The sequence below is a fragment of the Auxenochlorella protothecoides genome, assembly GCF_000733215.1.
Source record: "Auxenochlorella protothecoides strain 0710 unplaced genomic scaffold scaffold38, whole genome shotgun sequence".
Classification (NCBI taxonomy): Eukaryota; Viridiplantae; Chlorophyta; class Trebouxiophyceae; order Chlorellales; family Chlorellaceae; genus Auxenochlorella; species Auxenochlorella protothecoides.
In genome coordinates this window covers 35,834-50,773 of record NW_011934253.1, presented here as the reverse complement: position 1 = coordinate 50,773, position 14,940 = coordinate 35,834, and the positions used below count along the sequence as shown (strand labels likewise).

Sequence of the window (14,940 nt, the reverse complement as noted above, 5' to 3'; positions counted from 1 at the left end):
AACCAGGAGCGTCAGCCATGCAGCCTGTCCAAACCTCGAAGCGTATGCACGTACTCAAACTGCAGTGCCTGCTCGTCTCGTCACCGCAGCGACCGTGGGTCTGGGAGCTTGACGCCGAGCAGGGCCGCCAGGTTTGACCCCGGGCCGGCCGTGCCCTCCTGCATTCCCACCGAGGCCAGCAGGTTGCGCACCAGCTCAGCATCCAGGTCTGGGGCGGCCAAGGGGGCGGTGGCGGGGCCGCCCGCCTCCCCGCCCGATCCGCCAGCATCGCCCGCTGCCGGCGCGGCGCTGGCCGCCAGCTCAGCCTGCAGCGCCGCATCATACGCCCCCTCGAAGTCGTCGCTGTCGGTGTCGGTGTCGACGGCGTGCGCGCCCCAGCCCGCTGGGCCCTGGTCCCCCTCGCACTCATCGCTGGCAGAGCCCTCGTAGAAGGAGGACGCCTCCGAGGAGGATGCCGAACGTCCCTGGCCGGCGCCCGTGCCGGCCTCCATCCCCAGGGCAGACCGCAGCTCGGCGAGGAAGGCGTGGGCCCCCAGCTCGGGCGCACGGGGCCCAGGACTGGCCCCTTCCTGGCGCCGGGGCGGGGGTATCTCGGCGCCTTCCAGCCCGGCCCCGCCCGTCACGAAGTCGTTGAGTCGTGCGGCCAGGAGTGAGGGGTCCCAATCACCGTCAGCTTGTCGCGAGGAGCCTGGCGCAGGGATGATGGTTTCGGAATCAATGTGTGACCAGGGCCTAGCAGCGGCATTGCCTGCTGGCCTGTTCGGTTTTCCGGCGACGGTTTGGAGAAGTCAACCCAATTCCAGGCCCATGCTCCGCCACCTGCGAGCTCTGCCTGGCGAGCGGCGAGGCGAGCCTCCAGCTCTGCCTCCCCGGCCTTCAGCCAGATCAAGGAACCCTCAGGGGGCAGCTCAGTGTTTGCCTGGGAGGACGGTTCGGGGTCCTCCTCCAGCTTCTGGTGCTGTGTGAGCACGTACGCCGCCAGTCCGGGGTCTCTGAGAGCCTACTTGCAATGGCGATTGGAAGGCTGATCAGCATTGAGGCTCCACAGGCATCATGGGAAGGGTAGTGCAGGCTTTGAGTGGTGCTTGTCCAGGAATATCCCACATTGATCTGCACCTTCTCACCTCGTTGACAGCAAGGTAGCCTGCTGGTGAGGAGTCGTCCCATGTCGCCACCAGTGAGCAGTCGGCGTCAGACATGCTACTGGAGGCGCATGCATCATAAGCATGCTGAGCACGCTGGGCCACGAGCATCTCCAGCCCTGCTGCCAGCTTGGCGCCAAGGCTCGCTGCAGGAAACTGGGGAAGGGGGGGAGGGCACACAGTGGTGAGGCATGGCGGTTTGATAATTGAGTGAGAACAGCCGTCAGGGCCTGACAGCGTCATCAGACTGTGCACCTACGGGTTAGGGCCCCTCACTCATGCAGTTACACAGTCTTGTTTACAGCAGGACGGGGACTGCGAGGAGACCTTGCATGCGAGCCATGGCCTTCCCAAGGCCCCATCCCGGTCAGCTGCAGCAACCCACCTTGGGGTCGGAGGGCAGCGGAACCTCAAACCCTGCCATCCCAGGGAACTCCTGGAGGGCCAGCTGGGCATACAAGCACCTGCTGAAGGTGACGGCGGTGGTCCGAAGGTCCCTGGGCGGGAAGTGCACCGGGCGCCCCGCCGCCTGCAAGACAGGGAGAGAACGGCTGGGGTCTGGGCTGGAGGACATCATCCTGCCGAGGGGGCGACCTCCTTCAACTGCACCCCTGTCGATCCCAAACCTTGCACTCACCCACTCACACCCATGATCCAGGCCCTCCCACCTTGGCATCGTCCAGATCGCGGTAGTAGAAGGCCTCGACTGCGGCGGGGAGGAGCTGGGGGGCGGTTTGGAGGAGACGCACCGCTGCGAGAGGGAGCACAGCATGTGCGACGTGACGCTGGATGGCGAGGAAACGTGGAAAGGCGTCCAGGCGCTGTTCAAGCGCGGCAGCCACGCCAGCAGGCGCCACTGTGGGCACCGAGGGTGAGTGCAGGGCCTGCAGACCCTGTTCCAGATTTATGCTGCCGGGGAGGAGGTGGGTCGGCACGATGTGGAATCTCCCCCCGCTGATCCACACCTGGCGTGAGTGAGGTAAGGGGTCATGATTCGGACAGCGAGAAATGATCCGGGACTTGAAGGCACAGGAGAGCCAAAGCTGCCTTAGGCGGGGTGCTCAATCTGCTCTCAGAGTCCAACAGCAAACTGCCACCTAGATCAGGCCCCCTCACAACCACATCCCAGGAGGGGCCATCTCAGATGATCGCAGTGCAGCGCACTCTGTTATCTGCGATCTCCGGCTTGAGTCCTCGGGGCAGACTGTGCGCCGCCTCGATCAGCAGGAACTCGCCGTCATTATCCCACACCCTGTGGTTTGGCAGGTTGAAGACTGCGTCGCAGCGACATTGTCCAGCTGGCACCCAGCAGCACATACACAGCGCATTTACCCATCAGAATGGCAAGACGGCGGGTGTGAACACCCCTGCTCCCTATGTACCCATGCTGAGCAGGTGGGTGTGAACACGGTTCCAGCATCAACCCTGCATTTGACCCAGTGCGTACCTCACGTCCAGAGGGAAGGATTGTGTGATCTGCGTCAGCAGCCAGACCACACACCACTCGTCCTCCACATTGTCAGCAAAGCACACTGAACCCCAGAGACTGAGCCGGGGAGGATCGAGAGCTGGGGTGGATTTCGATCCCTTTCTCTGGTTCTTCTGGCGCCACGGAACCGCTCGCTCGGCGGAGGACTGGATGTCGAAGCGGCCCCGCTGCCAGATGTGCTGGGAGAGCCAGGGGAGGAGGGACTCCAGGCAGGAGGTCTTCAGAGCTCTCAGCTGGGGAGCGTCCACATCTGTGCACGAAAGGGGAGCTTTAGATGCTATTGAAGTTACTAGGAGGCTATAGACGACCGATCCGCGCACATCAAAGGCGTGAGGCGTGCCTGTGTGTGGGAAGAGCTCGTAGTGGACTGTGTTCTCCTCCGGTGCCACCGAGTCGAGGCCCAGCGCACGCCGCAGATCCATTGCAGCTCGAGTACCTTGTTATTCAGCTCATCATCCAGTATCCTGTCACTTTTTGATGGGGCTGTCCCCTTACGATCTCCATATAGCCATGCATGAGCTACGTCCGCGCCCTGGATACAGCGCTGCGCGCCCGCTGTGTGGGCGCCAGTGCCAGATCCTGAAGGGGAGATCTGAGGACTCGGGCCAACAAACACACCCGCCTCCTGCCCAAACAGGATATCCAGAGTAAGTGCCCTCCTCCAGGCTTGGATCCCACATGTCCTGGGCGTCAAGTCATAAAAGCCCTGCCTCCAAAGGTGTATTTTACAGACTTCAAAAGCCCTTGTGCAGGGGACCTGAGCCCATACGACACGGTTCATGCAAGAAGCCATTGCACGCAGAAACCGATTCCTTTACTGATACCGGACTCGGGAAAGGTGACACCAGGTACGATGGTTGGAATCGCGGAGTATGTATGCGGTAGGTCCAGTGGGCAGGCAACATCCGCGAAATATGGCCATGGACTCAGCGCTTCAGGAAGTTGACCCTGCTGAGCAGGATGACTGAGGCGGTTCGGAAGAAGATGCAGTATGCCAAGAACTGGATGTCGAAGCGGCCCCGCTGCCAGATGTGCTGGGAGAGCCAGGGGAGGAGGGACTCCAGGCAGGAGGTCTTCAGAGCTCTCAGCTGGGGAGCGTCCACATCTGTGCACGAAAGGGGAGCTTTAGGTGCTATTGAAGTTACTAGGAGGCTATAGACGACCGATCCGCGCACATCAAAGGCGTGAGGCGTGCCTGTGTGTGGGAAGAGCTCGTAGTGGACTGTGTTCTCCTCCGGTGCCACCGAGTCGAGGCCCAGCGCACGCCGCAGATCCATTGCAGCTCGAGTATCTTGTTATTCAGCTCATCATCCAGTATCCTGTCACTTTTTGATGGGGCTGTCCCCTTACGATCTCCATATAGCCATGCATGAGCTACGTCCGCGCCCTGGATACAGCGCTGCGCGCCCGCTGTGTGGGCGCCAGTGCCAGATCCTGAAGGGGAGATCTGAGGACTCGGGCCAACAAACACACCCGCCTCCTGCCCAAACAGGATATCCAGAGTAAGTGCCCTCCTCCAGGCTTGGATCCCACATGTCCTGGGCGTCAAGTCATAAAAGCCCTGCCTCCAAAGGTGTATTTTACAGACTTCAAAAGCCCTTGTGCAGGGGACCTGAGCCCATACGACACGGTTCATGCAAGAAGCCATTGCACGCAGAAACCGATTCCTTTACTGATACCGGACTCGGGAAAGGTGACACCAGGTACGATGGTTGGAATCGCGGAGTATGTATGCGGTAGGTCCAGTGGGCAGGCAACATCCGCGAAATATGGCCATGGACTCAGCGCTTCAGGAAGTTGACCCTGCTGAGCAGGATGACTGAGGCGGTTCGGAAGAAGATGCAGTATGCCAAGAGGATGAGCGCACACCACCAGATGAAGCCATACTCCCAGCCAAAATATTCCTCCACAAATGCCGAAACCGTGGTTTCCTGCCCAGCCAGATCGGCCATGGGCACATCCTGATCGCACAGCTGACTGCATGTGAGCCCATACAGCGACCAGGTGGAGGGGCTGTGGGGGTGCAGAGGAGGGATGGGGATGGGCTTGTGTGTGAGGTGATGGGGCAGGGGCACATGGGGGAATATGAAAGCATGGGCAGGTTCACAGTGGAGACAAGGCAAGGCTGAGAATCACAGATCCTCTGTGAGTGAGAGGATGGAGCCCTCGCACTGTCCTGCACGACGCTTGGCTGTCATGTGCGAGCCGCCATCCCTCCAAACAGCAGCCCCTCCCTACCTGATCCTGTTCATCCACTTCCAACCCTGGCCGATGGACGGGTATGGCATCAGGAAACCACTGACAGGAGGAGGAGAGGAATGTGTTGGAGGGCGGGAAAGGAGGCGGGGGCTAGCTTTCAGTAACTCACCAGCTAACCTGCATCCCGCACAACTCAGACAGTGGGGTGCCAGAGCAAAGGGCATGCCGCCGGAAGCGTGCCCCGACAGGCTTGAAAGCACTGCCAGCTACCCTCTCAAACCCCTCCCTTTCCCAGCACCCATCAGCTCACTTGAAGATGGCCCAGAGCTGATTGAAGGCGGCGGCGAGGAGCATTGCCAGCAGCTGATTTGGCGTGAGGTAGATGAGGAACTGCCCAAACAGCGTGTACATGGTCTATGGAGGTCCGAGAGTGTGCGTGTGGAAGTGGGGAGAGAACATGCCTGGCAGAGAGCAGGGGCTAAGCAGGGGACAAGTCAGCCCTGCAGCTGCAGGTGCGTGTGCAGTCGCAAAGCACGCTGCCATGCCACTTCGTGGCTGCCACGCCCCCTGTCCAAGCCCCAGGGCATGCGATGAGCCTCCCCGGCATCGATCAAGGCCGTTCCTGTACCCTCAGACCACCCATTGCCCTGCTCAGCCCTGTATGATCCCCTATCTCTTCCCCCCTACACCCCCTCCCCACTTCCCTCTTCCCACCCACCAGGCTGAGCCCAAACATGAGCAGGAAGTAGAAGAACTTCCAGGCCACGGGGTCGAAGCCCACCATCCAGTAGGAGATGGCCGCCATGATGACGGTCTGGATGAGGAGGTAGGGGATCTCAGCGATGGAGGTGGCCAGCGTGTATGGCCCAGGCGCATACATGGCGGCGGCCCGCTCCCGGTAGAACACGGTGCGCTCGGCGGAGATGAAGGGCATGATGGACATGCAGTTGAACATGCCCAGGAACATGGACATGGAGAAGATGAGCCCCGACACGTTTTGCACGCGTGCCACGTTCAGCGAGCCGTCAGTCGGGATGCGGCCCTGGTCGAAGTAGGTGGCGCCGTAGACCAGGGAGATGACGACGGTCAGCATGATGCGGGTCATGTCTGCGTGCGGTGTGGGAGCGTGTGGCGTTGCTTGGGGCTTGGGGAAATGGAGTGGCGGGGGGGGGGGAGGGTGCTGGGGACAATCTGGGGGTTGAGCACAATGCCAACGGGGTGCAGAAACAGGCTGAACGACGAGAGGGGTGGCCATGGGGGTCGGAGCAAGCAAGCCACACGCTCTGGGGTATCACCGGGCATAGCATGCGTGCACGAGCCTGCCCAGGCCCCCCTCGCCCCCAGCCCGCCACTGCCCCACACCACCAGCCTGGCCACTCACTGTACTCGGGCAGGTACCAGTACATCTTGCAGAACTTGCGGATGAGCCAGCGGCGCTGCATGGCGTGGGACACCGCGAACTGGGAGCTCAGGCTCAGGGGGCGGTGCGTCGCCGCCCCCACCGCCATCACGTGCGCGGCATGCGTCTCGTTTGCCTGGTACAGCGAGCTCGCCTGCGTGGGTTTGTTCATGCCGAGGCGGGTTGGGGGGTGGGAAGGATGTATCACGCTTCATGGCAGCCTCATGTGAGGAGGGTTCCCAGTGGCAAGCGAGCGACAGGCCCACAGCAGGCTGTGCAGAGGTCGGCACGCTCTGTTGCCGCTGCCGGGGCGCAGGCTTCTGGACTCCACCCACATTCCACAGGTCTCGACGAATGCTCCCCTACCATCCTTTCCATCCCCAATCAACCAGCCGACCCAGGGCCACCTTGTAGAGGGTGGGGAAGTCCTGCCCAGCGTCCTTGAAGGTGGTGCTCATGGACCCGCCAGTCACCTCCAGCATCCAGGTAGCGGGATTGTACCCGGGGCGGATGGGCTCCACCCCTGGCTGGGCCTCCAGGTATGCCACCAGGGTCGAGCTCTCGTACCCCAGATCCCCAAAGTAGGTGAGCCGACCACCACGCTGGGTTGGGGACGCAGTGGAGGGGATGGGAGGGGTGAGGAGAAGTCAGGCGGTGCGGCACTGGATGGCACAGCGATATGCATCCGGGCGCTGGCCGGTCACTGGAGATCCGAGGTTAGCAGGACACTGGGACAGGGATCTTGATCTACACCTGGAGCAGGACCATGGCATCAAAGGACTCGAAGATCTCCAGGCTCGGCTGTGAGGTGGGTAGGGGGTGGCAAAATTCTTGTATCCCTTGTCCCTGGAATGCTGAGGTCATGTCCGCATGCAGTGAAGGCAGATCTCCTATCCTCCGCATACTTGCTCAGCCAGGCCTATGCTGAGCAAGCTCCTGACCCCACCCCACCCCTGGCAGCAAGCATACTGGTAATCTAAGCCAGACCGGGCAATCACAATCCCCATGCTGGATTCAAAGACAACCTGTGTCCCTTGCCTCTTCATTGGACCCCTACCAACCTGATGGATGGTCACCATGACGGTTCGCTGGCTGTCTGCCACGTTCCGCACCGCTCGCATGACGATGGCGGCTGCCCTCGCATCCAGGCCCGACGTGGGTTCACTGTTGGCAGAGTGGAGTTGATGAGGACCAGCAGCGGTGTTTCATGGCCGGGGAAAATCCCTCCTTGAACATGGGCAACCCAACAAAAAGGTTCTGAGTACGGTGTCGTCCCCGACCCACCCCTCAACCCCCCGCCCTTGTAGCTCACTCCATAAAAACCACCGATGGGTTGGCCACGAGCTCCACTGCAATGCTCAGCCGCTTGCGCTGCTCAATGGAGATGCCGGAGCCGTCGCCACCCACCACGCGCCCCGCGATCCGATCCAGCTCCACCATCAGCAGGGTCTCCTCCACGATAGACTTGACCTGATAGAATGGGGGGGAGGGAAATGAAGATGCAGCATCCCAGCTGTCCATGTCCCCGTGAGGGGAAGATGGCGATCTATGTTGCGTGCCTTCCTTGGCCAACATCAAGCCAGGATCTCCCAGGCTCTCATGATTTGTTGACGGATCGTGAGGCTCCAACCAGCTCCTGATTACCTGGTCATAGGAAACGCTCTCCTCCAGCCGTAGGCGCGCAGAGAAGAGGAGGGATTCGCGCACTGTCACGGGTGCCGAGTGGATGTCTGTCTGCTCCACGTACCTGTGTTGGGTGCACGAGCAGGAGGAGGTCGAGGTCCCAGGAGCCATGCCGGCAGATCAAGCTGTGATGGAATCTCGGTGCGTCTCACTGGCAAGGCACCAAACATATGCATAAGTCTCCGTCGTAAACAGCAACCCCTCCCCAAGCTCTTGTGCCCATTCCCCCCTACCACTCACCCGACCACTCGCGACCAGGTGGCCTGGTCCTTTGGGTGGCCATTCACGAGGATGTCGCCCCGGATGACGCCCACTGTCTTGCGGCCGCAGATGACGTCCTGCGATGGGCCCCGCATGTGGACCGTCCCTTCATGCATACCCGTCTCTTAAACGACAAGCATTGCAGATGTTTCCACCTGATCATCAGCAAGAGCCGTCAGTGACCGGCTCACTCCTAAGGCCCCCCAAGCCCCCCCCTCCCCCCCAGGCACACCAGCCTCACCATGAGCGTGGTCTTCCCGGCGCCTGACCCCCCCATGAGGGCCATGAGCCTGCCAGGCTCGGCCACCAGGCTGATGTCGTGCAGGAGCTGCAGCTTGCCGTCCAGCTCGGCGTCCCCCGTGCCCTTCACAATCCCCCTGCCGGAGCCCTTGCCCTTGGCCGGGTCCGGCACGTAGTACTCGATGCCGCGGCACACCAGGGTGATGGGGGTGAAGGGGATGATGACGTGCTTGGCGGGCAGGGCCTGGAGCTCAATCGAGGTGAGGGTCTCCAGGTTGCCCGAGGCTGCAGGGGGATGATGGGTCGGGGCAAGGGGATGGGTCGAGGAAGAGGGGTGGGTCGGTGCAAGGCGTTGGGTCGGGGCAGGGTGTGTCACGGTAGGGTGGCACGACGCGAGCGTGGACGGTGCGCAGAGCAGTGCACCAAAAACGCATGCTCAGTCGGAGCCGCGCTCTGCATGGGTCGAGGTTCGGAGTCTGCGCGGCGACTCCCAGACCCACCACTCCTGCCACGCACCGTTGCTGTGACGGCTTGAAAGCGCGGAGACCGCCCGTGAGGTCATGCTGGCCATCCTCCCGACAGTGCTAAAGACGGAGCGCTTCACCTCCTCCTTGCCCTCCTCCGCGGCGACTGCGGCGGCGTGAAGAGGGTGGGACATGGCCGGCCGGCGCGAGGGGCCCTGGGGACCCTTCGCCGCCCTCCATCGCCACGCGGCCGCCCCTTGCATCCTCCTCAGGTCGGGAAGCGCAGCAGGACACCTCCCCCCCCCAAAAAAATGAATCACTCCCTCGACGCACTGGTGGGCCTGGGCTTGGGCGGGTCGGTGATGGTCAGGGCCAAGGCTCCCAGGATGGTGAAGATCAGCAGGAACACCCAGGAGAACACGACGGACATCCAGATGAAGATGCTGCACGGAGGAGGGGGGGCCACCGGGCCATGCTTGTCACTGCGCCTGCTGCTGACGGCCGGTGCATCACCCCTCCCCTCACCCCGATCGGGCTCGATGCGTCTCTGTGGGCCTCTCCCACCCCCCTGCCTTGCCCCACTCACGTGTTGGTGCTCATGCCGAACACGGACAGCGCAAACTCGCCCTGGGTCATGCCTCCCCCGGCAGGTGGCCCGGGGAACTGCCACTGCGGGCTCATGAGCTCGTTGATGGACACTGCCCGGACCGTCCAGGCAAGGGGGTTGATGTAGTAGATCCACTGCGCCGACGAATGTGGGAAGGAAACTGGGAAATCGTGGATACTCGTAGCCGGTCCCTGCATGAGCTCCGAAGCCCCGCACATTTGCCAGGGCCGCTCCATGGCTGGAGCGTCATGCCGGTGGTGCCCCAAACCTCAGATTCCCCCCGGCTTTGGCAGTCGCGATGCAAGGTGGGCCTGAGAGCGCCGTGGGCACCGCGCGGCATGACAGTCCTCGCTCTCCCCTCCCACGTACCACGATGTACTTGGGGATGTCGGGGTAGACAATGGAGAACCCGTTTGTGATGACGAGGATGAGGATGACGAGACCAGTCACCGGGTTTCCGACCAACACTGTGGGGAGGCAGGCAGGGGCCCTGTGGGTGCTGTTCCCATGCCAAGCTCGGCGCATGCACTCGAGTGGCGCACGCTGACACTGCTCGTGCATCAGGCTGGAGGCTCGGTGGAAGGGCCAGAGGCCCACCCATTCCAGGGACACAGCCCGAGATGCATGCACCCCTTTCGGCATCCCCACCCACCACCCCCTCTCCCACGCATCATTTTCTCCAGCCTCACAGGAGGGTGTGGAGAAGGCGATGAGGCGGAAGAGGCCCGCCAGGCAGTTGCTGCAGGACCAGGCGACCAGGAGGAAGGTGAAGAAGTGCCCCGCGGTGCGCTCAAAGTTGACCATGAAGTAGACGGGGATGCAGAAGAGCAGGGCCTCCAGGGTGGAGGGCACGACCTGGGTCAGCGCCAGCCCGCAGGCATACGACCAGGCCGGGAAGAGGCGGTTGTCACGGTGCTTGAAGAAGACGCTGCGCCGGGGAGGGTTGGGGTGCATGTGGCGGTGTGCCGGAGAATGGACCAGAGCGGGCATGAGCGTGGTGGAGGGCCGGCGCCAGGGACAAGCGTGGGGGGGCAGGGCAGGTCCCGGGGCCCTACACTCCTCGTCACTCTCCCCCCGGAACCCCGGCAGCAGGCGCCCTGCGGCACCGCCGCCCTTTCCATCATAGAGACCTGCGGACCTAGTGCATGCACCCCTGCCAGCCGATGCCAGGCACCACAACCATCCTCATTCCTTCTTCGACCTCTCCTTACCCCTCTTCCCCCTCTTCCGCCCCCCAACACAACCCACTGTTTGGTCATGAACACCAGGGAGAGCTGCGGCGTGCTCATCATGACCAGGAAGATGGTGGTCAGCGCGCACAGCGCGATGACCTTGCGCCAGGAGTCTGGGCTGGGCTGGATGTCCACGAACAGCGAGCCGATGATCAGCGCCATGACCAGCGCCTGGACGGCGCGGGCGATCATGAAGGCCCGCCCCCGCACCAGCGTCAGCAGCGACTGCCGCTTCAGCACCATGCCCGCCAGGAACACCCAGCTGGGGGAGGGGGAGGGGTGGCAGGGCTGAGGGGGGGTGGGGAGTGCGAGACCGGCAGGCCACCGCTCAGCCAGCAAACCCTGCCAGGCACCTGTTGGCGTATCGGGTGGTGGGTAGGGGCTCGGCCGCCCCCTTCCCCGGCTTGCCGCTGTCGAGTCTGGCCAGCATGTCCCGGCCCCACTCCGTACCCCTCCAGAAGGCATCTGCACGCCGGGAGCAAGGACGGGGGTATGTTTGAGCGTGACAGGACGGCATCGGCGGCGATGTGCATGGGGTGGGGCAGGAGAGGGCGGCGCAGGGATGGCTGCCAGGCTGGTGTGGGAGCAGGCCGGCAGGGGGCCCTTGCCGGCACCGGCACTCGCCGAGCCTCCCAGTCAACAAACTCTGGCATCACGCAAGGCACACCCGCCCTCCTCACACGGCACACGCCCGGCCACGCAGCCTGCATCGCCCTCCACCCCTCCCTAGCACACCCAGCAGCAGGACACAAGCACAGGCCCAGGCCTCGATGCCCCTGGGAGGTTGCCCCCGCCTCACACCTGCAACGTCCGCGACAGGCGTCAGCAGCGTGGTCGGGGGCTGGCTGATGAGCTGGCGAGGGTTCCGCAGGCTCTCCGGCACCTGCCTCTCCTCCAGCAGCGCCTTGGTGGCGTAGGTCAACTGCCCCGCTGGCGTGGTGACCTCCTGCAGGAAGCTGCCAGGGTCCTTGCGGGGCGGGCAGACGAAGCCGAGGTCCGCGAAGAAGCCAAGCACCGACTCCACCGGGCCACTGGGGAGGTGGGAGGGTTTTGGAGTGGGGTGCTGAGCGTCACACGCAGCAGGTGCAAGGTCCCTGGTTGTGGTGCAGGCCAAGCTGCGGTGTGGCACAGGAGCCGTCGCTCTGTGGCAGCCGACCGGGTCGGTGCTGTGAGCGCTTGAGCCAAGCCCCGCCTCACGGACGCCACCCGGCAGGGCAACCTCCACTCAACGCACTGGTAGATGACGTGGCCGTCGGTGATGATGAGCAGGTCGTCGAAGAGGCGCATCACCTCCGGCGGCGGCTGCAGCAGCGACACCAGCATGGTGCGGTGCAGCGTGTGGCAGGCGTTGCGGAAGGTGCGGATGACGCTGTAGGTGGTGGCGCTGTCCAGACCCGTGGAGATCTCGTCCATGAGGAGGACGGCCTGCGGCCCCACCAGCACCTCGCCCGTGGTCACGCGCTTGCGCTCCCCCCCAGAGATGCCGCGCGTCATGCCGTCCCCGATGCGCGTGTCGGCGGCGTGGCTCAGCCCCATCACTTTCATGATGATGTAGGGCTTCAGCTTGTGCCGCAGCACCTGCCTGCGGGGCGGCGGGGGGATGGGGTGGCACACACTCTCCCTCCCTTGCCATTTTCGCTGTGAGCCAGGCACGGCAATATTCGCTCGACAAGAGCGCCTGCACTTCACTCATCTTCTTAATCCATCTCGGCATCCCCCTCTCCCCTCCCAGCTCACAGAATTTGGAGCATGAAATTGGCATCCAGTGGCTTTGGGGCAGCCAGGTGGTAGGTGGAGGAGTGCTTCATGAGCGCGGCGCGCTTGTACGCATCAGCCGCCAGTTCGGCGGGTGATGGCGCCCCGGGCTCTCCCTCGGAGGGGACGGGGACCCCACCGGGAGAGGCGAGCGTCCCCTCCCCCAGCACCTCCCTGGCATCCGTGTACGCGCTGGCGAGGCTGGCCGCTGAGCTGGCACGGCGTGAGGCCGCGTCCATGAACTCCTCGTCCGTCTCGGTGCCGACGTCTGGTGCCCCGCCGATTGGCAAAGGCTGGCGCGCAAAGGGCGTGTCGCCCGCGGCCGACGCTCCATTCGCGGTGAGCGTCTGGGGCTCCGGCCCGGGCGAGGCTTCCTTCTCCCGCGGGGCGGCGCGCCCTGCTCCCGCAGGGCCGGACCTCGTGGCGCCCGCCAGCCCCTCCTCCATCTGAATGAGGGTATTCTGCTCTCGCACGGTGCTGGCCTCGATCGCGGCCAGCTTCCTCTCCAGCTCGGTCACGCCGGCATCCACCTGCTGCTGGTTGGTGAGGCAGGCATGCGCGAACTGCAGCGTCTCCAGCACGGACAGCTCGGCGATGTGGTGGTCGTCTGGCGGGGGAGGGGGGGGGGGGGGGGCGCGAATGTGATGCTGTGCTTGCCAACCCCGGGCCGCAGCCTCCCTAGCATGGCAGAGCAGGTCCCTGCCCAGCGCACAACGCACATTGGTCGACCAGCCCGGCGGCACGCTGCACCATGAAGCTGTCCAGCGGCTGCCCATTGTACTCTATGCTCCCTGACACCTGCAGGGGGAGGAGGACAGCAGGTACGCGTGGGGAGGGCCGGCGGAGCTGTAGCGTGACAGCTGCCGGGCGCAGGCAGCACTCTCCGCTCAGAGCACTGTAAAGAAAAAGAGCTTTCAGCACCCAATGCCGCATGGTCAGGCATCGAGGCCCCTGCTCTTGGACACAGAACATATGAAACGCACCCTCAGGCCTCCATGGGGCTTCAGGCGGCCGGAGAGAGCTTGGAGGAACACGGACTTGCCGGATCCGGGCGGGCCGATCAGCAAGGTCAGTTTACCCTGGGTAGGATGGGAGATCGGCCAGGGGTGCGGAGCGGAGTGGGATCGACATCCGGTAAGGCGGGCGTGATGTCCATGCAGGTCCGGGAGTGTTACCCATGAGGTTGTATCCAAGGCGGGGTCGTCTCTCCCTCACCATGTCAACCCTGCACCCACCGGCCGGAGCGCCCCATTCACGCCATCGAGGATGCGCAGGGGCTGCTTATTAGCCCTGCCTCGCAGGAGTAGGGAGTTGAGCACCCCCACCGCAGAATTCCATAGGCTAGGGTTGTTGCTCAGCCCCACAGCAGCATCCGCCTCGACGACCAGGTTCTTGTACTGGATCTCTATCTGTGGCACTGCCCCAGGCAGCAATCTGAACGGCAAGGAGAGCGGTCAAAGGTCAAACCTTGGACAGACGGGGGGCGATGGATGCCCCGCTCTGCGGGTTCCTTGCAATGGCCCATCACAACGCTCGACACCCCAGGAGCCGACCGTACCGGAGGACTGGAGCGAGTCGCTGGTGAAAGGTCACCCCATCTACGGTGTCGCTGACCAAGTCATCAGCGATTGCATCCTTCTCAGCCCTGAGCATAAGAGGGAGGTGTCGGGCCCAATGAATTGGGTTTTCGGACAGGCGTGCCGTAGACGCCGAGCACGCGCTCACCTATCAAGGGCCTTGCGGCTTTGCGAGGAGAGGGGTTGACCCCTTGCAGCGTCGATAAGTTCCTCCTCATCCCTGCGCGCAGATGCATCCAGACGCTTGCGGCTGGTGACAAAGTAGTCGCCGACCGTGGAGGCTCCGTCGACCCCAAAGCTGCTGTCCGTACGATTCACAAAGGGAGGATCAATGTGTTCCTGTGCCGACATCCTGTAGGAGGAATCGCACTTTGTGTGGCAAGATGTAGACTTGAAAGCTGTCCATTTGCAATTAAGGTGAGTGCCTCTTCCGAGGAGTGTCGAGTGGGTTTCTTAAAATCTTGGAAGCGCAGATTCTTACCAAATCATGACACTGCCATCTTCAAAGAACCCTGATCGATTGCACGGACAGATAGCCGTCTTTGATGCATACGTCACTCTTGATCAAGCTGACGAGCTCCTCCCCTTACGATGAGCCCAAACACAGCTCATACCCAGTCCATTCCTCTCAACTAATTCCCTCAGCCTTGTCAGGGAGTGGCATGATCTCGCAGGCAGTGCCGGGGATTTCCTTGACCATTATCATCTGGTGCCGACATCAGAAGGTCACATCGACCGGGTCCCCCCCCAACACTTATATGTAATTGAGCGACTACTGCTATTACACTGAGTAAGGACACGCGCTACCGGATCAGTCATTCTCAACATGTTGGCTGTTCTCACGTTGTTTGCAAGGGGGCACGACTCGTTGCACAAGCAGCAAGGCTCCATC

General features: G+C 62.9%; 3 protein-coding genes across 3 annotated transcripts; all 3 read right to left on the bottom strand.

Moving 5' to 3' along the window:
• Window positions 1–80: 80 nt before the first annotated feature.
• Window positions 81–3,053, bottom strand: F751_3595 (SGT1-like protein; the record flags this gene model as incomplete). Its single annotated transcript, XM_011400551.1, has 9 exons — window positions 81–688; window positions 820–1,000; window positions 1,125–1,298; window positions 1,528–1,671; window positions 1,811–1,848; window positions 2,035–2,107; window positions 2,307–2,394; window positions 2,590–2,688; window positions 2,755–3,053. 9 exons carry the CDS (start codon window positions 3,051–3,053, stop codon window positions 81–83), a joined length of 1,704 nt encoding a protein of 567 aa, XP_011398853.1.
• Window positions 3,054–3,557: 504 nt separating this feature from the next.
• F751_3594 (hypothetical protein) lies at window positions 3,558–3,908 on the bottom strand (the record flags this gene model as incomplete). Its single annotated transcript, XM_011400550.1, has 1 exon — window positions 3,558–3,908. One exon carries the CDS (start codon window positions 3,906–3,908, stop codon window positions 3,558–3,560), a length of 351 nt encoding a protein of 116 aa, XP_011398852.1.
• A 504-nt stretch (window positions 3,909–4,412) lies between these two features.
• Window positions 4,413–14,399, bottom strand: F751_3593 (ABC transporter G family member 31; the record flags this gene model as incomplete). The annotated part of the gene is made up of 27 exons (XM_011400549.1): window positions 4,413–4,644; window positions 4,870–4,929; window positions 5,141–5,244; window positions 5,549–5,937; window positions 6,212–6,383; window positions 6,637–6,831; window positions 6,983–7,030; window positions 7,291–7,393; window positions 7,542–7,699; window positions 7,874–7,976; window positions 8,153–8,250; window positions 8,415–8,698; window positions 8,930–9,043; window positions 9,211–9,320; window positions 9,464–9,618; window positions 9,854–9,951; window positions 10,174–10,412; window positions 10,733–10,978; window positions 11,070–11,181; window positions 11,518–11,747; window positions 11,951–12,298; window positions 12,454–13,078; window positions 13,191–13,269; window positions 13,455–13,550; window positions 13,707–13,905; window positions 14,030–14,116; window positions 14,197–14,399. 27 exons carry the CDS (start codon window positions 14,397–14,399, stop codon window positions 4,413–4,415), a joined length of 4,887 nt encoding a protein of 1,628 aa, XP_011398851.1.
• Between the last annotated feature and the right edge of the window lie 541 nt (window positions 14,400–14,940).